This window comes from Cucumis melo, chromosome 1 (genome assembly GCF_025177605.1).
Source record: "Cucumis melo cultivar AY chromosome 1, USDA_Cmelo_AY_1.0, whole genome shotgun sequence".
Taxonomy (NCBI): Eukaryota; Viridiplantae; Streptophyta; class Magnoliopsida; order Cucurbitales; family Cucurbitaceae; genus Cucumis; species Cucumis melo.
The window spans coordinates 10,901,755-10,927,009 of NC_066857.1; the positions used below are offsets into that span (position 1 = coordinate 10,901,755).

The 25,255-nt window shown below is 37.7% G+C and overlaps 1 protein-coding gene across 2 annotated transcripts in view; it reads left to right on the plus strand.

The window, feature by feature from the left end:
* Nucleotides 1-757: 757 nt before the first annotated feature.
* LOC103501252 (NAD-dependent protein deacetylase SRT1) overlaps nt 758-25,255 on the plus strand; it is a 51,553-nt gene continuing 27,055 nt past the window's right edge. The window contains exons 1-5 of one of the 2 annotated variants that reach the window (XM_008464781.3): nt 758-1,096; nt 7,425-7,454; nt 7,624-7,716; nt 7,890-8,009; nt 18,070-18,170. In XM_008464781.3, the coding sequence (XP_008463003.1) occupies nt 998-1,096; nt 7,425-7,454; nt 7,624-7,716; nt 7,890-8,009; nt 18,070-18,170 (443 nt within the window). In that variant the 5' untranslated portion in view covers nt 758-997. The remainder of the gene's footprint in view (nt 1,097-7,424; nt 7,455-7,623; nt 7,717-7,889; nt 8,010-18,069; nt 18,171-25,255) is intronic. The other variant, XM_008464782.3, reaches the window with a different exon arrangement.

The following is a 25,255-nucleotide window of genomic DNA, read 5'->3' on the forward strand; positions in this document are numbered from 1 at the left end:
TTAATAGTATGTTAAACTCAAACTTCAATTTTTCTTCAAGTCTGGTACGAATCAAAACCGTTCCTCATTTAACTAAAGAAAAAAACTGTTTTACTAAAAGAAAAAACTCATTATATATTTATTATTTATGCACGCATTCATTCACACACACTTAGAATTACATGGGTAATCTCAAAATCGAAGTATGATTTTGATACTCCACATATCTTAAGAAACAAATTAAATCTCTCAACTTTTTATTTCTATTTTTTGAAATCAAAGGTGGATATAAGCTAACATTAATTTACATCAAAACAATCTAACTCAATAGATGTCTACATGTAATTAAGATGGTTTGTGTTTGAATCATCGTCTAAATTTGTTTTAAGAAAGCAACATACATATATAAAACGTGTATCGTATTTTAATTAAAAAGTCAAATGTCCGAATAAGAATGTCTTAAAACATGTGGTTGAATGAAACTTAAAACCCGTTTGACCCTACCAAAATTTATTCGCCAAGGTCTTCCAAATATTTTGTAAATAATATCTTCATTTATGTCGCGGATTAAAATTATTTAAACTCACACCTGAATTGGTACTTATGGTCTTATCTAAAATTCTACATTATCAAAACAACCATAAACACAGAAACACTATATTGCTAAACATATCATCAATTATATATATCGTCAAAATGTGACAACGAACAGAATTTTCTTCAACTTAAACATATCATTTAAAAATTTGTAATTAACAAACAACAATTTTTGACAAGAAAAACCTTCCAACAAAGAAGGTTTCAAATTCATAATTCCTCTTCTATTTTCATATATATATTGATAGACTTTGGGTCTGCCAAAAAGGAGCATATGCTTCAAGTACTATGAGCAAATAGAGGACGGGGCGGAGGAAAGAAGAGAGGTCCTGACTTTCGCGTCCGGAACTTCTCTTTGATCATCTTAGCTTTTGTGGGCGAGACTAAGAGAAAGTGGGTCACAACAGGCAGCTCAATCACCATGTCTCTGGGCTACGCAGAGAAGCTTTCGTACATAGAAGACGTAGGACAAGTGGGAATGACAGAACATTTTGACCCACCTCACGTCTTAGAAGAAAAGGTGGTTATTTCTTTTCCTTTGTGTAATTTCGTTTCTGGGGTTTTGTTTTGGACTTCTGATCTTGTGTTTTGTTTGTCGTAGTAATTGGTAGTGTTGTGCCATCTTTTGTAATTGTTGTGTCTATCAATGTTACTTTTGTTAAGCATGTTTTTGGGTATGTGATGCATTTTTGAAGTAGGGGAGTCGTGAATTTTCTAATTGTATGGCAATGTGTTCTTGGCGAGATCTTGAATCTATGATATGCATTCTGTGTTGTGTGTGTGTTTGCTTTGAAGTTGGTTTATGGGTAATTGAGCTGATGTTTGTAAATCCGTGTGAAGGATAACAGGAGATTGTATGTGATTTGAAATGCGGCTTCTTTTACAGGAAAAACCATATGTGTTTGGCTTTAGTAAAAGCATGCAGTGGGGTGGGGGGAAGCAGATTTGTAGGGCAGTTCTTTTTGTATCTGTGAAATGATCTCCTCACATAGGTTGGTTTCACTATTGGTATCTTGAAGAACAGGAATATTTGACTTGCTTGTCTCCAATTGTTTATGGAGGTTTCCTCTGGAAGATACTGTGGTCTAAAATCAGTTGATCAAAGTTGTTGCCAGTGTGGTGGTATCGCCATCCTGGTTGAATTTTGGTTGACGTTATCTTCGTACTTCAAAAGGCTATTTTTGAACAACAAACAAACTTTTCATCGATGTAACGAAAAGAGACTTAAAGTCTAAGGATATAAGCTCCATAAATGAGTGAAATAACAGAAATACACAGGAGCAAATACGAAAGCATAACAGGTTTATCAAACAAATTTAAGATGCTAAGAGGGATAAAAGTAGGCATCCAAGTTTAGACTAATGTCTTTCATGGAGAAACCCCAATCTGCTTGAAAAAAGAACACTGTGCAGAGGCATTAAAACGAGCAGATTCAAAGTGATAAACGTATGAATTATTCTTTAGCTAGTGAAATGAATAAGTTCTTAATGATGAAGCTTTTGAAGAGGTGTTATGCACTCCTTTCCAAGAGGAAGTTGCAACTTCTTCAAGGATTTTTTTTGAAGTCTCAATCTCTCCTTCATGAAAATATTTTGAATGAAAAATAAAATGGTTTTTCTTTTTAAAAGATAGTGGGATCAAATTATGTGAGAGTAATGAAAACCCTCTCTCTAAGAAGTTCTAGACTTTCAAGCTTTTCGATTCTCTAAGGTCTTTGTTGGTATGAAAAAGCTAGAAGCTTTTCTTAGTGGATAAACAAATCAAGGGTATTTTTTGGGAGACTGTTATGATTTATTATTCTAGCTGGTGCTTTCTTTCTAATACTTCTTGTAATTATCCTTTTGTTCAAATTTACTCTATCGCCAATCGAGAAGCTTTTTGTAATTACCTTCACTTGGTGGGGTCACCTCATCTCAACCCATTTGTACTTCCTTTCTTTTGACAATGTCTTGTGTCTCGTTAAGATTTTAGGGAAAAAAATGAGAGAAAAATCTAAAATAGTTTCTAAAAAGTCAATAGAATCTTCTTTGAGAGCGGAGCATGACTTGGAGAAGGAAGAAAGAAACTAGAAGCACTGATATCTTTGGAACAATCTGAATCAGAATCAATGGTACCAAATCTTTTTTCTAGTTCTTCATAAAATATGAAAGTTGGTTCTTCTTGAATCCCTTCGAAAAGTCATAAGAATTCTGAACAGTTCTTGATTTATTTTCGAACTAATCCAAAGTAACATTGTTAGAGAATGCTACATCCACCTCTAAAATATTATTGAAACGACCGTCAGTGATAATAAAAAGTGAAGACTTTTGTTTTTCTTGTTGGGGATAAGAAACCTAATAAACTATCCTAAAAAGGAAAGAAACAACCTAAGGTTGGAAGAGAGAGAATCTTTCTCCAAAGTTAGCAATAGGGGAACTTTCCAATCTCGAAAAATCACAGAGAAGTTATAAGTACAAAAGATTTCTTTTTTGTTTGTAGCACCACCGAGAAGAGGTGATTTTTCAAAGGCATGTTAAGTGTTAAGATCAATGAAAGGAAAGTGCTAGATTCTGGGCTTGAATAGGGATCACCTTAGGTGAGAGTGTGGGTTAACGTGGTGGGATGTGAGGTGGGTGTTTCTCCGACATCACATCTTGGGATTTCTCTTGGAAACAATCCAAGGAAAATTTCTTTGGCATCTTGGTGGAGGACAAGGCTAGGAAAAGGTCCACTCCACCTCTTGAAAGAGAAGTTTTTTCTTAAAAGAAAGGAGACTTGCCCGTCTTAAGTGGTATCTGTATTTACCTTTTCTTTCTCTCTAGATTCTTGTGTTCTGTGTGTTAGAGCTTGGAAAAGCCCATGAGAGATTTTCTATGGAAAGGTGTGGAGGAAGACAAAGGTGCACATTTGGGTAACTTGGAGATTGTGGGAAAATGTGCACATTTGGGTAACTAGGAGATTGTGGGAAAATCCATTCTTTTGGGAGGGTTAGAATTATGGAATTGAAGGGTTCGTAAAAGGGCGTTATTGGCATAATAGTTATGACGCTTTCCCGTGGAATCCTATTGCCTATGGTATAGAATTATTGTGAGTATGTATGATCCTCATTCTTTTGATTGAATGTTGGCTAGGTTTAAAGGCACATTCTAAAATGTGTGAAAAGTACTTTCTATCAAGCTCCATTCTTTTTCTGATTTGATTTCGTGTGTGGTGGGTGATGAGCTTGGCACTTTCTTTTGAGATGATAGATGGTTGGGGGATCACCTCTCGTACGTAGATTTACGTTTTTGTGGTTGCTAATCAGCCAAAACTCAAATCTATTTTTGTACCCTTATAGTCTTGCTCCTTTCTATGTCAATTTTAAGCTCATTTTTTTTGTGGATTTGTTTGTTGGGGTCAAGGCTCTCCTCCCACTCTTTTGATTCTTTCATTTCATTAAAAAAATTCTTTAATTTCATTGAAGAAAGATTTATTATCTAAGCTTGTGCAAGTCTGATCCACTGATTTTGAAGTTTGGTTGATTGAAGATTTTGTTTTCCTGGTTTATAAGTCTATCCTTTGGTGTTTTGGCTTCTAGTAAGGCTCTTGTTTGAGATTCAGGTCAGCTACATATTTTATTTTCACTTTCTAGACTTTATTGCTCTCAAAGTAGTATTTCTTTTAGGGTTCAAGTTTTTCATTCTGCTGAATTTCTCTTAAGATGGATATCCTTTTGTTTATTTCTTTTGAAACGAAGACAAACTCTTTATTAATATATGATAATAATAAAGAGCCAAAGCTCAAAGTACATGTGGGATATACATGAGCAAATCCTAAGGATTAGGAGGCATACCCAGGACATCTCAACTATGTTGACACCCCCTTAGTGCGCTCTCATGTCCAAAAACACTAATTATAAAGAACGTATTACTGCCAAATACAAAACTAAAGCAAGCCTTTCCTCATAGGCTAACAAGTTACATTCGAATAATAATAATAGAAGAAATACACTTCCTAGCGTTTGAACTTTATAGGACTCACAAAAAGTGTGAAAAAGACTCTTTGTGTTGTTTTGAAGATGAAGGCCTGCCAATTGAGTTGAATCTCTTGAAGGGAATATTCTTAGAAAGTTTTGGATAAAGAAACACCAAGAAGGGGTCTTTAATTGGGCAAAACTCGATGTGATCACTTCAGCTTGCAGATTTCTCAAGGAAGACTTGCTGATTTCTACTGAAACATATTTCTATTGGTAGTGCCTTGACCGCGCTGCATCATAAGAGGAGAGCATTTTTCTTCTTGACTAAAAGCGTTTGAATTTGCAGCACATTGTTTCAGATATTAATGTCAAAAACCCCAAACAATATTGAATATTTGCAGCAGCTGGTTCCAGCAGTTTACAGGATGAGGACAGCCAAAAAGATGCTGAAGATTTTCCTGGTAATTGAGACAAAAAAGGGGGAGGCACATGTGGGTTGGTAATGGGATGGGAGGTTTTTGTGTAATACTGGAGCACATTTCAGACTTCCAAACAGCATGATCCACCCTGAAATATTAACTCTCTTCAGACATTTAGTTTTCCAAAGGCTCCTTTGCAGTGCATTGTCATTAGGTGAAGCTGTGGATGGGTGATTGACTAGAGATTTAATAGTGTGAAAGAGCCGCTTGTATAGAGGAACCAAACTCTCTTATCTGAGGAAGGATTTTACATTTATCCTTCCATTGAACTCAACAAAGCCTGAACTCCACAAGATCTTAATCAGATTATTGTCGATTGCCACTTGCTTCAATTCATGAATCAAAACCATATCTGTATTTGATCTCTTCAATAGTCTTTTCAGAGCCAGTTGTTTTGATTTTCTTTGAAGACCTCTTGTGTTCCACTAAATAATCTTCCTACTTTCTCCTTTCTCAAATTAATTCAATCTGGCAAGCTGTTATGAAAGGAACCAATTCTTGAGGGAAGCTTGCAGCTCCCTTTTTGCAAGATTCTTTGGATTCTGGAGACAAATAACTTGGAAAAGTCTGGCCCCAATGTATCAAGAATCTCGGACTCCTCTTGTTCTGTTTGATGTTCCTTCAGCTCCTCTAAATTCTCAATTTCTAACTCTTCGCTTCTTGCACTGATTATTGATGCTTCATCTTTTGAGAGTTTCTTTTCAGGACTTGGAATTTTTGAAGAAGGATGTGGATTACCTCGCATAAAGTTAATGTCTGAGCCTGGAATTTTAATAGGAGATTGATGGAAATTAGAAAAATGAGATTTTACTGACCTGTTGCAATCTAAATCAGAAATTTGAATCTTTACACATCTTTCTTCTAAAAGGTTAGAGTTCATTAGGGCCATCCAAGCATTGTGGAATGATGTTCTCCCTTTTATATAAAACTTTTGGGCAGTCTTGAATCTCTGATGATTAATTGTAACAGAGTGAGCAGAGGGCTTCTTTGTAGGGGACTTTACTCTCTTTTCTTTTTATTTTCCGTAGAAGTCAGGGGAAGGAGGAAATGAAAAGCCATTAGAATAGACGATTGTGGACTTAGGAGAATTGGCTTTCTCGGGTTCTTCCTCTTTCCCCATTTGCATACTAAAAGCTAGGAGTTACTTTATTGAATGCTTTTGTGGGGTCCACCGCTTGTGAGTTAATCCTAAATAATGCATAGGATTCATTTAAAGGAGAAGTGCCAGGGTGGTTTTTGGGAGGGGAACTGGCTTTTGCTGCAATTAATTTTTGGCCACTGATTCTCTCTTTCATCAAAGGCATCAGTAATTTTCCAATGACTCATGACTCTCCCTCTTCTTCACGTGTTTTTGAATTTTGGCGCTTGAACTGTGTTGTCTTCTCCAGTGAGGTGTATTGGCTGTGGCAGTGTCTGGCGATTAGTCTTTTCATCTTCCATGACGTTTCTCAAAGCTTCAAATGAATTTCTTGTAATTGACAGAATTTTCTGCATAAATGGATGTTTTCCCATTACTGGAACTTCCACTGGAACATCTTCATTGATGGCAACTGAATTTAATCTACTCAAATCAATCGGATTAGTGAAATCACGAAGAAATAAATCTTTTTTAATGAACTTTGGAACTTCCCCTGTTTCAACTCTTTAGTTCAATAGTAGCTGGTACGAAGCTGCATAAGTTCTTTCATACTTGAATTCTTCCTCCGGAGCAATTAATAAGATTGATAGTGCCCAAGGCTATGCAATCTGGACCACCAAAATATGCACCGATAACTTCAAAAATATCTTTTTGCCAAAGGTTGAGACGGAGGTTCTTTATTGATAGCTGCCCTCCTAAACCTGCTATGAGAGTTGGTCTACTGTGCTTATCTTCATCCCATTTTTCAAAGAGAAGATGGTATTTCATGTTATCTAACCACTTTCCTGGAGTGATAATCAGATCTTCAATCTTTCCTTGAGTTACTTTGAAAAACTGCTTTGTCTGCAAATAGCAGATTGATGCTTTTTTTTGGGTGAAAAAATTCCTTCAAATGAACTCTAATATCCTTCCTCGTCAAATGCAAATAATCCTGTAAGTATCCAGAGATTGGAGAAGTCTTCTTCTAAATGTCCTCCGACTTCCGAACCCAGTACTTTTGTTCTAAAATCTTTACTTGGGAGTTCATATGCTTTCACCGATTTGACTTTTTCTCGCAAATATTTGCTATGTTTGTTTCGTGTTTTCTAAGGCTTTCTTATTAATGTAGTGTTCTTAGTAACAAACTTGTTCTTTTGAAAAGAAAACAAGATGTTTCATTGATGAAATGAAAAGAGACTAATGCTCAAAGTACATAAATTAATGAAGTGTTATTTCCGAGACCATTCTTATTATTTTAGTTAATTATTGGTTTAAATGTTTGATTTTTGGTTTTTTAACATCATTTTGTTTGTGGCAGATTGAACGACTGACTACGATGATACAAAAGGTATATATTTATTTATAAAAATATCATTTGTGATACTTGATTACTTCCAGTTCCCTATATAAAAAAAAGAAAAGAAAAGAAAAGAAAAGAGAAGAAAAGAAAGAAACAGAAATGTACTTTCTAGGTTCTTGCTGACCAACCTCTTGAGGAATTTCGTTTGAACTTGCAGAGTAAGCATTTAGTAGTGTTTACCGGTGCAGGAATATCAACCTCTTGTGGTATACCTGATTTTCGAGGTCCTAAAGGAATATGGACTCTTCAGGCGAGTTATATCTCTATTCTATATATAACAAGTTACATATTTGAGGCTTGAGCAACCTTTTTTCATCTCCAGTGAAACTTATAATCTGATGTTTTTTAGAATGAAATTTATCAAACTTTAGGTCATGCATGATTCATAAACAAATGAATTAGTTACACGATGTAATTCTACAGCGTGAAGGTAAAGCCTTACCAGAAGCATCACTGCCATTTCATCGTGCAATGCCAAGCATTACTCATATGGCTTTGGTTGAGTTGGAGAAGGCTGGTATATTGAAGTTCATCATTAGTCAGGTAGTGCTTATTTTTTCTCATTAGTGGATGTTATATTAACATATTGAAGCCCCTTATATATATATGTACACAAACACACACAGACATTTTATTTAATTTCTTTAGACTAACTGGAGGAGAGTCATACCCAAGCTGATAGAAGGGTGATTTTTTTTTTTTTTTGGTGGTGGGGGGAGGGGGAGTACCATACTTAGTTGGTTGTCAATCAACTTGATGAATTGTGGACGGAAGATGGAAGATTTTTGGATGGCAACAAAGAGACTGGAGGTGGAGTGTTATTTGATTTTTGCGCTGTATGTCCAGTAGGTCTGTCATCTACTTTTCTTTGTAGGTATCCCTTTGTGGTAGTCAGAGAGACGTATGAAATAACTCCCTTACTTCATTCTATACAATAGAGTTCAATATATATAGGCATATATGGAAACCCTAAATAAAGACTAGCAAATTACAATAAAGGACAAAGGAGTAGTAAGCTCCTATAGTTACGTATGATTCTTCTATTTGCAGCTCCTTTTCGACTATCTTTTATTCCTAGTCTTGTTAGACTTGTTTATATGATTCTTATTGGTTTGAATTAACTGTGTTTAGCCCCTAATTGGACTCTATTTAATTTTTTTGAATTAACTGTGTTTAGCCCCTAATTGGACTCTATTTAATTTTTTACCGGTCCTTATTTGTATTTTGTTAGAAGTAATAAGGGTGCTAAGGGGGTGTTAACCTACTTGAGATGCCTGAGTGCACCTCCTGATCCTATCTCGGGTTTATGCTTTTGCTCATTGTATAATTCTCTTGTACTATGAGCTTTTGTCTTATTCATTATCAATAAACGAGATTGTCCTTTTCAAAAAAGATATATACTATAACATGTAAGATTTTGTAGCAACCTCACATTTGAGTTGATCAGTAGGGTGGTTTAGAAGGATGGTTGGAAACTCCTGTTATTTTTGTAGAGATTATTATTTTTATTTCGAAATTGACCCAATAATGGGTAAAATTAAATATGAATATATGAGAATTTCTATTTTTGATTTAATTTTGGGTTTACTCATTGGTCCAAGTTCGGATATGATGATAGCGCTAAGGGAGTGTCAACTTAGTTGAGATGTCTGGATGCACTTGCTGATCCTGAGGGCTTTGATCTTGTCTCCTCTTTGTATTCTTTGTATTATCCTTTGTAATGTCTATTCATTTTCTTAATGAAGAGGTTTGTTTCCTTTTTCTTTTTAAAATTTATATATACAAGAGAAGACCCAACTAAGGAAGAAAATTATAAAAGGAAAGGATTTAAATGACTAATATTTCAACCTAGATGCAACAATACTATACTCAAGTCTACGACTTCCGACCATGGATAGTTTTTCTTTTTTTTTTCTTTTGACATTTGTAAGTGTCTGGGCTAGCTTAGTGCTCCTTAGGGACACTTCGCTTGACCCTACAACATTTGAGTGTCAAGGAAACTCATAGGAAATTAATTCTTAGTTATGTAGCCACCATGGATTGAACCCATGACCTCTTAATCATTTATTGAGAATATATATGGATACCTCCTCACAAGAACACTGAAGAACAAACAAGAACAAACAAAGAACACTAAAAGATAGAATTATATGGAAATATATTGACAATATGCTATAATATCATAAGAATGACCAACAAGGTAACTACTAAACCCTAGCTTTCGAGAGGGCTATAACCTCCCAAATTCCCAACTATGAAAATCCCGCAAAATACTTCATGCTCATCCTCTCAACTCACTCTTTCTATTTATAACTAAAACCCTCACCCCATCTTACTAGCTATTTACAAATCTGGCCAACTATACTAATATCTAGCCTCTATGAATAATAATAACGAGACTAATGCTCAAAGTACAAGAGAAATATACTAAGAGCGAAAGGGACTAAAAAGGCTAAAAGAACAATCAATACAATAGAACAAACGAACTGAAAAAAACTTCAAGACCTCGAGCAAACAAGATAATACAAAATACACAACAAGCTTAATTAATCTTTCGAAAGAAGACAAAATTCAGCTGACGACTTGCATGCCAAAAGCTTCAAAAGGACGAAGAGGAAACACCAAGAAAGGACAAACGACCAAGCTGCTTCAAGACTAATATACAAACTGAGGTACCAACATTCCATCTTGATTTCTTCTTTAGTTTTTGAAGAAATCAAACTCTGGGTTATCTCGTGGAAAAGTCCATGGAACATTTGAAGGACGCAAAATCTGTTGGGAAGGATCAACCAAACACTATTCCGCAATCAGCTACAAATGATTTCAGATGATCTAGAAGTCCGATGGGCTGAGTTTATGGTGGGCGAACTGAATCCTTTTCCTGAACTTTCAATTCATCTTCTAATTCTTCGTCGATATAAAACAGAGCATTTAGGATTGTTTCTAAGGGCTTCATTTGCAATTGCTCCTCATTTTTGTCTGTTTTTTCAAAGTGTTCATATTCTTCACTACTCATGCTGAAAGGAGAATCAAAAGATGTCTCACACTTCTTTTTCTATGGAATGACAGGGAGTGTGGCTTGGAGTACCTCTTATAAATTTCACTTTTGAATTAGGCAAAGAGAAACTAGAGTATTCAAAGTGTTGAAATTGAAAGGATTGAGATTGACCTATTGGCTTGAGAGGAAGCTTGGATGTTAGTACAATTAGATTCAATATATCAGGATTTTTATTTGATAACATCTTCTCCTTGAAAATTCTCTTTTTAGATGCTTCCTTTGGTCTCTTCCTTCTAACAAAATGCTATGGGAATGTCTTAAGTAAGTGCAAACATTTCCACACTTTCGGTTGGCGCTTGGTCCTCTTTTTAGAGGTATCTCAGACTAAGGACAAAAGCGAAGAAGAAGAAATTGGGAGGGGAGAAGAGGTCTTACTTGATAATGCTCTTGAATTTTCAACGAGCATTACAGGTGGCACGACCTGATTTTTCTCTTCCCTCTCTAGTTGCTCCTCTTCTTCGTTCCCTCCAGTTTTTGAACTGTCGTTTGAGAAAATACCTCTTTCAACAATGCCTGGACTGCTTTCTTAAAATCTGAATCTTTAGGAGCATGGTCTATCCAAGCTCCAATCCTTGTTTCCTAGGGGAAGCAATCCCTCAAGCTTACACTCTCTGAAGAAAATCTGGACCTTTCTAGGTTTGCAGTTCCAAAGTTCAAGCTTCTGTTTGTAATAACAGGTCAGTCGTCGCTCCCCCCTGCTTCTATTTTTTTCAATTACTCAAGCTTCACGGCTCCTAATACAAAGATAACTTTATTGAGGTTCTCCATGCCATCCTGTTTCCGACAAAAAGCAGGGTCAGTAATGAAGAATCAACAGGTTTGAAGAATTCTTATGAAAATAAGACTGTTACTAATGAGCTCCCCTTTTATGAAAATAAGACTTGCTTTTCATCCTTTCAAGTGGGTGTTAGGTAGGATGAAAAACACTTACTGGAATTAGTGTAAAGATATTTCTAATGAGCTCCCCTCTTTCTCCCATTTAGTCCATTGTGTCTATGGGGAGGGTAAAGAAACGTATTTCTGGGAAGTTCAGTGGTTGAGGGATAAACCTACGTGCTTGTTGTTCCCCATCTTTTTCAGTTTTCCCTAAATAATCATAAAAAATTTAGCATTATATTTGCACTAGTACAATACAGTAGAGATAAACAAGTCCATAAATAACTCAACACTGGAAAACTGATCTCGAAAGAGCCGTTTGTTGTGCTCTGCCCAAGGAATCCATAAAAAAGAACGAATGATAGCCAACTAGAGATCTCTAAGTTCATCTAGTAATGGAGATGTGTTTAGTGCTAAGGAGGTGTCAACCTAGTTGATATATCCGGCCACACCTCTGATCTGAAGTTACTTTCATTTCGTTTTTATTTCCTATGTATTTTGAGGATTAGTCTCATTTCATTATCCTAATGAAAGATGCTTGTTTCTTGTTAAGAAAAAAAGAAGATAGCCAGCCTGAGAGAATCAATATTCATTTTGTTAGAATTAGTACTTTTGGAAAAAATAAAATATAAGATTTTATTTCCTAAATATTTCCTAAATCTTTTCCTTTCTTATTCCTATTGTACTCTATTTATACTCCCTTTGTACCTATTGTTTTTGTTCATAAGAAAAATAATAAAAACTAAAGTATCGTGGTTTTTCTCCCGGTTCTCGGGTTTCCACGTAAGTCTCGGGTTGTTGTTAATTGCTTTCAATATGGTATCAGAGCAAAGCAATAACGAAACCCTAGAAAATAACCTAGGAGAAACCCAGATCGAAACTGAACCCGTCACCGCCGCCGCCGCCGCCGCCGCCGGAATCGCCGCCGCCGTGGACGCCGCCGTCGCCGCCGCCATGGAGAAACTGCTCCAGAACCTACAGAAACCGCCGATCTACCCAACGGGAGTGGTTCCGCAGCCGTACGCGCCGCCGTCTGACCAGAAGTTGATTCACGCGCCGCTCGTGTCCGGCGCGTGGGCCCACGCGCCGCCGCCGTTTCACGTCACCGCCCATCCCGTTCCCTTCTACGCACCGTCGGATGTCCAGCCGTCAAACCCTTCCGGCCATCCGCATCCTCATGCGCCGTCTACGAGCTCCGGACAGCATCCCTCAACCGTAAATTTGTCAAATCAGTACAGTAAGCAGCAGCTGTACGTTGACCCTTTACAGCAACCGCTGTTTTCTGGTAACGGAATTGATCAACCCCAAAACAGATCGGACATTGAAGCGGGCGAATCTTCAACGCATTCCAAACCAACCGAGTTGCCGATGTATTCCAAGAACCCGGTAACTTTGTTCCCTAATTCACAGTCAAATTATATAACTGGCTCTTTGGGTTCGTCTACAGGGAATTTTTCAGGCGAAAAATTAAATGGTCAAAATTATTTTTCTTGGTCCCAATCAATAAAGATGTTCCTCGAAGGTCGATACCAGTTCGGATTCTTAACTGGAGAGACTGTACGTCCTCCACCGGGAGACGCCTTGGAACGACTCTGGAAAGGAGAGGACTCACTTATTCGGTCCATGCTGATTAATAGTATGGAACCACAGATCGGCAAGCCTTTACTATATGCAGCCACAGCAAAAGATTTGTGGGATACAACTCAGACCCTTTACTCGAAACGACAGAATGCCTCTCGGTTATATACACTGCGAAAACAGGTCCATAATTGCAAACAAGGGACCTTGGACGTAACTACCTATTTTAACAAGCTCTCTCTCCTCTGGCAAGAGATGGATTTGTGCAGAGAGACAGTTTGGGACACACCAAATGACAGTACACAATATGCTAAACTTGAAGAGGCTGACCGTGTTTATGACTTCCTTGCAGGACTTAATCCCAAATTTGATAATGTTTGTGGTCGTATACTCGGACAAAGACCTCTTCCCTCCCTAATGGAAGTTTGTTTTGAAGTCCGCCTGGAAGAGGATCGCACTAATGCCATGGGTGTATTGACTACCCCTACCATTGACTCCGCAGCCTTTAGCGCTCGGTCCTCAAATCATGACAGTGACAAGAATAATGGGAAGTCAATTCCTGTGTGTGAGCACTGCAAGAAACAATGGCACACCAAGGATCAGTGTTGGAAACTCCACGGTCGTCCCCCAGGAGGTAAGAAACGGTCCTCCAACGAGAAACAGAACTCAGGACGTGCCTACATTAGTGAGACTACACCTGCTAGCACTTCTCAATCAACTGATCCTACTGTGAGTCAGACCAAGACTCCGACTCTGGGTGCCATTGCTCAGTCAGGTATGCCTCAGTCCCTTGGGCTTATTAGCGTTGATGGGAAGAATCCCTGGATCTTAGACTCGGGGGCTACAGATCACTTGACAGGTTCTTCAGAACACTTTATCTCATATGCCCCGTGTGCCGGTAATGAAAAAATCCGAATAGCCGATGGCTCTCTAGCTCCGATCGCTGGCAAAGGACAAATAGTTCCCTTTGACGGTTTTGCTCTCCAGAATGTTTTGCATGTCCCTAAACTGTCTTACAATTTGTTATCTATAAGCAAGATCACTCGTGAGTTGCATTGTAAAGCTATCTTCTTACCTGAATCGGTTTATTTTCAGGACATGAGCTCGGGGAGGACGATTGGCACTGCCCGGCATAGCAGGGGACTTTACATCCTTGATGATGATACCTCATGTAGTAGTTTGTCTAGGGTTAGTTTACTGTCATCCTACTTTAGCACTTCTGAACAAGACTGTATGTTGTGGCATTTTCGACTGGGCCACCCAAACTTTACGTATATGCAACATTTATTTCCCCACCTTTTTTCTAAAGTTGATGTCTCTTCTCTATCTTGTGATGTGTGTATCCGGGCAAAACAACATCGAGTCTCTTTTCCCTCACAACCATATAAACCTACACAACCGTTTAACCTCATCCATAGTGACGTTTGGGGTCCTTCCAAGGTCACCACCTCCTCGGGAAAGCGGTGGTTTGTAACTTTCATTGATGACCATACCCGTCTCACCTGGGTCTACCTTATCTCAGATAAATCCGAGGTTCCATCCATTTTCCAAAACTTCTATCATACTATCAAAACACAATTTCATACAAAAATTGCAATTCTTCGAAGTGATAATGGTCGGGAATTCCAAAACCATAACCTTAGTGAATTTCTAGCCTCCAAGGGGATTGTTCACCAAACCTCATGTGCCTACACTCCTCAACAAAATGGAGTGGCCGAACGAAAAAACCGACACCTTGTGGAAGTAGCCCGCTCACTTATGCTTTCCACTTCCCTTCCATCATACCTGTGGGGAGATGCTATTCTTACAGCTGCTCACTTAATCAATAGAATGCCTTCTCGTATCCTCCACCTTCAGACTCCCTTAGATTGTCTTAAGGAGTCTTACCCCTCTACTCGTCTTGTTTCTGAGGTTCCTCTTCGTGTGTTTGGGTGCACCGCCTATGTCCATAATTTCGGCCCTAATCAGACCAAATTTACCCCTCGGGCTCAGGCCTGTGTGTTTGTTGGGTATCCCCTTCACCAACACGGTTATAAATGTTTTCACCCGCCGTCTAGGAAATATTTTGTCACTATGGACGTTACTTTCTGTGAAAACCGACCCTACTTTCCTGTTAGCCATCTTCAGGGGGAGAATGTGAGTGAAGAGTCTAACAACACCTTTGAATTTATTGAACCTACTCTTATTACCGTGTCTGACATTGATCCTCATCCCATAATCTTACCCACAAACCAAGTTCCCTGGAAAACATATTACAGGAGGAATCTCAGAAAGGAAGTTGGGTCCCCTACTAGTCAACCGCCGGCTCCAGTCCAAAATTTCGAACCTCCTCGAGACCAAGGTATGGAAAACCCTACAAAACCTTGTACTAATAATACAATGAGTGAGAATGACAAGTCTGATGTTGCTGTTCTTGAAAATATGGAAGAAAAGAACCGTGATGATGAGACTGAGGTTAGAATAGAAACCAGTAACGATGAAGCTGAACAGGGTCATACAAGAAAACTTGATGAGTATGATCCCTCTCTTGACATTCCAATTGCATTGAGAAAAGGTACCAGATCATGCACTAAACATCCCATTTGCAACTATGTTTCCTATGATAATCTCTCTCCACAGTTTAGAGCATTTACAGCAAACCTTGACTCTACCATAATACCGAAAAATATCTACACTGCTCTAGAGTGTCCTGAATGGAAGAATGCTGTTATGGAAGAGATGAAGGCTCTCGAAAAGAATAGAACTTGGGAGATCTGTGCTCTACCCAAGGGACATAAAACTGTAGGATGCAAATGGGTATTCTCTCTCAAATACAAAGCAGATGGTACGCTTGATAGACACAAGGCAAGATTAGTTGCAAAGGGGTTCACTCAAACCTATGGTATTGACTATTCAGAAACTTTTTCTCCAGTTGCTAAATTGAATACTGTTAGAGTCCTGCTATCTGTTGCTGTGAACAAAGATTGGCCTCTATACCAGCTGGATGTTAAGAATGCTTTTTTGAATGGAGACCTTGTGGAGGAAGTCTACATGAGCCCCCCACCAGGATTTGAAGCCCAATTTGGTCAGGAGGTGTGTAAACTCCAAAAATCTCTATATGGTCTGAAACAGTCTCCGAGAGCATGGTTTGACAGATTCACTACCTTTGTCAAGTCCCAAGGGTACAGTCAAGGGCACTCTGACCATACTTTATTTACAAAGGCTTCCAAAACAGGAAAGATAGCTATTCTAATTGTTTATGTGGATGACATTGTTTTGACTGGAGATGATCAAACAGAAATCAGTCAACTAAAGCAGAGAATGGGTGATGAATTTGAAATCAAAGACTTGGGAAATCTGAAATATTTCCTTGGAATGGAGGTGGCTAGATCAAAAGAAGGTATTTCCGTGTCTCAGAGAAAATACACCCTTGATTTGCTAACCGAGACAGGTATGTTGGGATGTCGTCCTGCTGATACTCCTATTGAATTCAACTGTAAACTAGGAAACTCTGATGATCAAGTTCCAGTTGATAAAGAACAATATCAGCGCCTTGTAGGTAAATTAATTTACTTATCCCATACTCGTCCGGATATTTCCTTTGCTGTGAGTGTTGTCAGCCAGTTTATGCAGGCTCCCTATGAGAAACATATGGAAGCTGTTAACAGAATCCTGAGATACTTGAAAAATACACCTGGTAAAGGGTTGATGTTTAGAAAAACAAATAGAAAGACCATTGAGGCATATACTGACTCAGATTGGGCAGGATCTGTTATTGATAGAAAGTCTACATCCGGTTATTGTACCTTTGTTTGGGGCAATCTTGTAACTTGGAGGAGTAAGAAGCAAAGTGTTGTGGCCAGGAGCAGTGCTGAGGCTGAATACAGAGCTATGAGTCTGGGAATATGTGAGGAAATTTGGCTCCAGAAAGTCTTGTCAGATCTTCATCAGGAATGTGAGACACCATTGAAGCTTTTTTGTGATAATAAAGCCGCTATTAGTATTGCTAACAACCCAGTGCAACATGATAGAACTAAACATGTTGAGATTGATCGGCATTTCATCAAAGAAAGACTTGACAGTGGAAGCATATGCATTCCGTACATTCCTTCAAGCCAACAGATTGCTGATGTTCTTACCAAGGGGCTTCTCCGACCACACTTCGACCTTTGCGTTAGCAAGTTGGGACTCATTGATATTTACCTCCCAACTTGAGGGGGAGTGTTAGAATTAGTACTTTTGGAAAAAATAAAATATAAGATTTTATTTCCTAAATATTTCCTAAATCTTTTCCTTTCTTATTCCTATTGTACTCTATTTATACTCCCTTTGTACCTATTGTTTTTGTTCATAAGAAAAATAATAAAAACTAAAGTATCGTGGTTTTTCTCCCGGTTCTCGGGTTTCCACGTAAGTCTCGGGTTGTTGTTAATTGCTTTCAATACATTTCAATCACTTTTCATGTTGTTATCTTATTTTCTTCTTTGCCAAAAATAAAAAAAAAGGGAAAAAGAAAGAAAGAAAAAGGTGTATTTGCCAAGTGGAAAATCCAAAAGTCCAAAGAGAATCAATATTCTTATTTGGATTTTAAACAGCAGCCTTAATACCTCCCAAGTGCCTAAATGAAGCTTCCTCATTCCCAAATTATGCTATCAGTTTATTCTTTCTGTTTTGTGGATATGGAAGTTTTGAACTTTTTTTAAAAAGAGAAACCAGAAATTCAGTTTTGAACCTTCCTGATCCAAATGATATTGAACTGTCATGCTAGTATTTGCAGAGCATATGACCGTTGGAAAAAATATGTGGCTTTGGCCTTCACTTGCCCTCCAAAGTACAATAAAAATTGACTGGTTCAAGTCCACAAAAACATCTTTCTTTGCAGTGTATCTGCTGAATTAAAATTTTGCAGATTCTTGGGGTCAACCCTAAACCCTTGCAATTGTTTCAAATATTTGGTTGTAAAGGAATATAAGAGTTCCTTTTTTTGTCCCCTTCCTTCCTCCCCAAGTGGAGCGCTCTTGGGTAGATACTTTTGGATGACACCTTGATTAGATAGTTTTACTTGCATTCTTTACATTAAGAATACTTGCTTACTGAGATATTTCATTATAGAATATTGATGGCCTCCATCTTCGATCTGGTATACCAAGAGAGAAACTTGCTGAATTACATGGGAACTCATTCATGGAAACTTGTCCATCATGTGGAGCTGAGTAAGTCCCTATTTTATGTGTTTTTGTTTATTTCAACTTCTTTATCTCTGATGTTTTTGTCTTCCCCATGTTTTGTTTTCTTACTCTAACTATGATCATGGTATCCTTTAAGGACTTCAGCTTCTTTTCACTAATCAATAGAAAGTTTGTATCCTGTTAAAAAAAGTGCTATTTAGTTGAAAGTAATAAGGAAATATTTGAACACAGCCCAAGTCCGTAGGGAATCTTGATGATGTATTTGTTTTAGAAGTGCTTGCATTTATACCTCTGTTCATATGTGAAATAACTAGAGCCTTTTGCAACTCCTTTTGCTTGTTGGGAGTGTTTTCTCTAAAGGTTGTATAAAAGGAAGGGCGGTACAAAATCTTCTTTTTATATTTTATAAATTTTTATATTATAATAATAATAATAATAATAATAATTATTCTCTCATAGAAAGTTGAAAATGCTCATGCCTTAATCTCTTCTCTTCAATTGCTTTGCAATTGTATAATTTCGATATAGTTGGAAAATATACAATTAGGGGGCTTAGATATTGATATTGCATTTTCTTAACAATTGTTTTTTGGGTATGAAATTTATTAGGGGCTGTTTGGGGCACTAAGTTGAGTTATGAAGTCTGAAGTTCATGTGTTTGTGTTTGGGCTATAGGGTAATTCTATCTGAGTTATGTTCGGGGTATTGAGTTGAGTTTTGTCTGAGTTCGGATGTTAGTATTTTGTCTGACCAAGATTTTTTGTTTGTTTTATTTTGTTTTCTTTTTTGAAGTTTTTAATAATAATTATTTTTTATGAAGTATATTATCGATTGAGTTGATGGTTTGAGATGACCAATAAAGTCGGTCGAGCGGAGGTGGTGGTTGTGTGGAGTTGGACGTTGAAGGAGATGATTGTCGAAGGTAGTCGTTGGAGGTAGTCGTGGGAGTTTTGCTACAAAAAGTGGATGCCAAAGCATGTTATTAGGGAGCTCTCTCACTGGACAATAACAGATCTTAGGAGTTACTTCCCCATCACTTGGCTTAGCCATGTCGTCCACCCACGTAGACTTGCTTGAAGCACACATTTGCACTCAACTGACATGTCTCCTTGACCTCCAGTTCTTTTGTTTGCAACCATTAGCATTATCCCTCTCGATGGTAATGGTTCTTTTTGAAGACATCCTACCTAGAATACCTTCTGTTCTTTTCTTTTGCTCATAGAACATCCAACATCTTTGCAAACGAGCTTGGTTCTTGCTTTCTAACAAGTAGGATTTTCTTTAATGAAGAAATCTGGCTTCAACCCTCTACTGTCTCTGATATTGACTCATGTATGCCTAAGGGAAACTGGCACTCTTAATGCATTTGTGAAGTCTTCAATTCAATCTTTGGGTCTTCTCTGTCTGTCTTGTCCAACTCCACTCGAAAAGAGTGGCTTTGATACCAAATGTCACAGTCGATACTTTTCAACTTTGTGACACCATGACATTACGCTCGATCATGGTCAGCCTTAAGGGAAACCCAAGTCCCAATTCACTTTTAGCTCGACTCTTTGAAGCTTCGACAGACCTTAGGCGAGGTTCTTTCATTCTCAACCAAACTGAATGCTTGCGCAACTGAATTTTATTCGGCCATACATGTCGCCCGTACGTGTATTTTCCCTCATGTGCGACTCTAGCTGACTACCTCTACTCTAGAACAAGTCTTGAGGCTCAACGTTGTGCATGTATGAGGCTAAGACCATCACAATACAATGTCACATCTCTCTCCATCTTCTGAGCTCCCCATAACGCTTCCTCAATACTTCTACATTGCTTATCGTGACTTTTGGGGTGATTTAGACACTAATCGTGGCCTTCTGGAACATAATAACGCTTACCGAGCTGTATACTGGGCTTCTACCAGCCTAATGGTCATCTATCGGGTTTTACCGGGTCATTGATTGTTACGCCCCTATCGGCAACATTGCTTTCTCGCGTTACGGATGCGGACGTGACTTGAGCCGTCCTGTCACCCCTAAGTGAAAAGCCAGAATGCCCGTGTCTTAAAACTTAACCTTAACTCGAACTTAAGCAATTTAAAAGTATGCAAGACGATAAACTTCGATAACTCTTAAACTTGAGGGATTTTAACAACTTTTATTCAATCCTTAAACAGAACTTAATACAAATACAAGCTTATACCTAAACAAATACTAAATCTAAAACTTCAGGCTCTCAATGCCTGACACAACTCTTATGCCTGCTTTAACACCTCATTGCCTGGCAGCTCGCCTTAACCTTCACAACGTGGTCTTAACGCCTCGCTTACCTGGGGAAGGGAAAACTTAAAACATAAGCCAAATGCTTAGTGAGTGCCAATTTTAGGAAAACCTTTTGGGAATACGAGGTCATGCATAAACTCATTTTACAAGAGCGTTTCACAATGCCTCGTCTTGTGCCAAAACATTAAGCACACATAGCCTCTACTTATTTCTCTTCGCCTGGACAGTGAACTTCCTCAACGTGTAGACTACTGCGATAACTCAACTCTAGTTGCTTAGGCGACAGACTTAAACATGGAGCACTCAACGTGTTCAGTCATCCTTCTACCAAGCGGACCATTCAACGCAAGGCAACCTCTACTTTTATGTGCACATAATAGCTAGCTCATGATAGGAATAAAACTAATTGTGCATACAAGCATCACAAGAAAAACATACTTTAACTCGTACATAAACTTTCAATAGTCAAGCTTTTCATATTAAACATAAATCACCATTACAATATGCATTATACTTTGCATAACATAAACATGACTAGACTTTGGAAAGAAAGCTTTGCAAAACTTAGTCTTCTTCTTTAGAAAAGCCTAACTTTCTTTACTCTTTCCTCTTTCTTAACACCCAGGAAAGACCTCTTGTAGCTTAGTCTTCCTTTTTCCCTTCTTGATGCCTAACTTCAAAGTCTCCACTTCTTGCCTGCTCTTTTTTTTAGAGCTTCCTTTTTCACCTTTCTTTTGAATTTACAAGGCTTATTTATACCAATCTTAAACTAGACTAGTTTCAACTCATCTTAGCTTGCCAACTTCTTCTTAGTGCTTTACACATGTAAGTTTAACATTTTCTTTAACCCTACTTAATCTTAACCCAACACGTGAGACGCTGACTAATCTGGTTTAGTAGCTTCACTTAAATTTCGTAACTTTCTTTCCTTGCTTGACCCTTCCTCGCCTAACCCAAAACACAAACTCTTCTCACGTTTAGCTAATCGAAACAGCGTACTTGTCCTCGCATCTTTGATCAAAACACATACTCAAAATGCATTCCTCTTATACTTTAGCCATTTTCACTCCCATTACCATAGAACTTGAGATGCTTAACCTAGCTTCCTTCTCTTCAACCATTCTATTAGAACTCGGGCTTCACATTGATTCTACCGGCCTAATGGGCTTCTATCGGCCTAATGGTCGTATACCGAGCTCTACTAGCCTAATGATTTTGCAATCTCCAATTTTTTCCTCAATCTGCATCTTGGTTGGTTCGTGTTCACTTTCTTCCAAATTTTTCCATTTAGGTGAGTTTAGGTTTGAGATATCAGTTTCATGTAAGAATGGAACAGTTTTTTTGATTAGGTTTTGTGGGCTTCCTTCATTGAGAATAAGTATGGAAGGTTCAATGGTGTCTTGTTTTTGAAAATAAGGTAGAGTTTCAAAGAAAGTTACGTTTATGTAAGTATAGAATTTTTTTTTTTGGTTGTCGGTGAATAGCATTTGTATCCTTTTTGGCTTGGAGCATAACCAAGTAAGATACATTTGATTGCATTAGAATCTAGTTTACTTCTATTGAGTTGATGATCTTGAACGAAGGCCGTACAACCAAATATTTTTGAGGGCACTTGAGCGAAGAGTCTAGTATGAGGGAATACTTCCTTAAGTTTTTGAAAGGGAGTTTTGAAGCCTAATGTTTGTGAGGGCATTCTATTGATAAGGTATGTGGTTGTTAGAATAGCTCCTCCCCAACACCATTGGAGGATGTTAGCAGAAAGCAGTAAAGCTCTAGAAATTTCTAGGAGGTATATTTTTTCTCTCCGCAATTCTATTTTGTTGGGGAATGTGATGGCATGTGTACTTAAGTGGGCAATACCTTTCTTTTAGAAAAATTCCTTAGGAAGTGTGAAGGATTTGGATTTTAATGTTAAAGAGATTGAGAGTCATGGCATAGATGTTTTGAAATATGACACTAACCTCAAATTTTTCTTTCATTTAAAACACCCAAGTGTAGTGTGATCATCGATAAAGGAAACATATCATTTAGCTCCTATTACATTTGGGACTCTATTGGCCCCAAACATCACTATGCATCATAGAAAAAGGATGAAAGGGTTAATAGGTGCCGAATATGAAGATCGAGCCAACTTTACTATTTCACAAAACTCATATTTAAAAACTTGAGAACTTTTATTAAGAACATGTGGAAAACTTTTTTTGAAAATATATAAAATTGGGATGTCCTAGACAATTATGCCATAACATAATTGTACTATCATAATTGTCTTTAGAAACATCAAAGCAGATGTGCTAAAACTTAATTCCTTGACTTGAGACTTGAGAACATTTAGTACGTAGAGACCCAAGGGTTCCTTAGCATTGCCAATCATCTTCCCCAAATTTAAGTCTTGAAATATGCAATTATGTGAGTGGAAAATTGCAATGCAATTTTTCATACAAGTTAGTTTACTTATGTAATTTTTTTGATCAGAATCGGTTTCACGAGTTGCTTCTCAGACTTCGCTAATAGTTGACAAGAGTAAAAATCCTTCACCGATCTCTGTTGTCATGGAGTTGATTGGCCATGACATCACTATGTTATTTTCTGATTTCCGTGTCTCGTATTTCTGATCATAGTGGTATCGGATGGGAGTTTGCTTGATAGATAGTCTTTCTTTTCTTTTCCACATTTGAACTTCATGGAGTTTTGTGAAATACCAGGTCATCTAAAGTCAATAGTCGCCGATTGTGGACTTAATTCTAGTTTCAGTCTCCAGCCGTTGAATGTAGTTCACCCACTTGTTAGACCAACTTTTGTCATTCCATGATTTTTTTTCGTGTGTGGAAGAAATTCTATGGATTGGAAAACTTCTTCGAGTTCCTTTAGGCATTGGATTGCATTGGCGAGATAGTTTTAAGGAAGCTGATTGCATCTTATTGGCTTTCTCTTTAACTTTTCATCTTGAATATTTGGGTGTGCAAGATTTTAGATTCGAGTGGGCTCTTTTTGAGAGTGTGTTCAAGTTTTTCTTTGTATTTAGCTTTCTACTGAAGTATTATCTTTGAGTGGCTTCGGTTAGCTTGTTATTTTTCTATAGGTTGTCAAATCATATTTATGTTGCCCAAGTATAGTCTTTGTTTTAGTGTTAGCCTATATTTATCCTTAGTTCCTTTTGCTTGTAGTATAATACTCTTGTACTTTGAGCTTTAGTATCATTTATTATCATTAGTAAAGAGGTTTATTTCCATTTCAAAAAAATAAAAAAAAAGAAAAAAAGAAAAGAAAATCATAACAGATTGTAACCATGGGAGATACTTCCTTCCATTCAATTTGTGATTAGTAATTTGGTGTTCACTAATGTTTGAAGTTAAATGATGCCATGAAAGATTTGTAAACTTTGTAGAGGAATACTTCTGGTTCTTACTTGGAGAACAAAGGAAGAGGAAAGAAAAAAAAAATATTAGGGAAAAAAATTGGTTATCAGGCTCGAATGGAGGGATCAGACTTGAAAAATTACAGCAATTGCAGGCTTGACCGCATTGAAAACTCCTGACCTGAACTTGACTTGTTGAAAAATCCTCCAAATCTAACCTAATTAAAATGGAAAAATAGGTGACTTGCTCAGACGAGCACAACTTGCTTAGATGAGAAGAATCCCAAAGAATTCGACCGGCCAATTTGTTTCAGATGCGAATAAAAAGAGTGATGAACTCGATTTGTTGGATCGATCCAAATCTGATCGGGTGAACCTGATTTGTTGGAGTGTTCATACAAATCTGATGTGATTCGTGGAGTCAAAGTTGGTAGGGTTTGGATGCTCCGGTTTGCTTTTGACTTAAAGCTTGGTCGAATAAAGGATGACTTGGCTTCAAATGTGAAGGTCCTAGTTGCAGAAAAAGGTAGTTGTGTTGTTATCTAAAGCAGATATGTTCTCAATCATTGTGTTACGCTAGTTGCGATGAGGTACGACTTCATGAACGATGTTAGGAATAGATGTGGAATCAAGGAACGTAATAAAAGAATATGTTGGTGAGGATAATTGATGATATGAAACAAATGAAGAAACGGGGTACGTCACTGGTGTTTACCTTTTAGAAGGGTAATGGGAAGGTCATCACTTGGTCTTGGATCACATGTTGAAGAAGGCATTACTGGAAGACATGTGCCTGAAGGTTGTTGTGGAAGGTGTCGGGAGTATACTCGAGGAATTAGTGGACAAGAAGGAAGAGACTCGGTGGATGGAGTAGATGACGAAGTAGGAGAGGTAATCTCATAGATAAAAGACGTCATCCTTTCTCTAACACGAACTCGAGGGTGATGGACTAAAGGGCGTAGCCTTGAAAACTTAACATAAGGAGAGACAAGTATGGAAGGTAGAGACAAAGAACATACATCGATTTACGTGGAAACCTGAGTACCGAGAGAAAAACCACGATATTTTAATTTTATTATTTTTTGATAAAAATACAATAGGTACAAGCAGGGAATAAATAGAAAAATACAAAGAGATAAAAAAGGAAAGAATATTTAGGGCAAATCTCCCAATGGGCTAAGCCCACTAATTTTAACACTCCCCCTTAAGTTGGGACGTAAATATCATTGAGGGCTCAACTTGCATACAAAGGTTGAAGTTTGGTCTGAAAAGCCCCTTGGTGGCGACATCAGCAACCTGTTGGCTCGAAAGGATGTACGATATGCATATGCTCCCATTGTCAAGTCTTTCTTTGATGAAATGCCGATCAATCTTAACATGTTTAGTTCTATCATTTTGAATTGGGTTATTAGCAATACTAATAGTGGCTTTATTATCACAAAAAAGCTTCAATGGTGTCTCACATTCCTGATGAAGATCAGACAAGA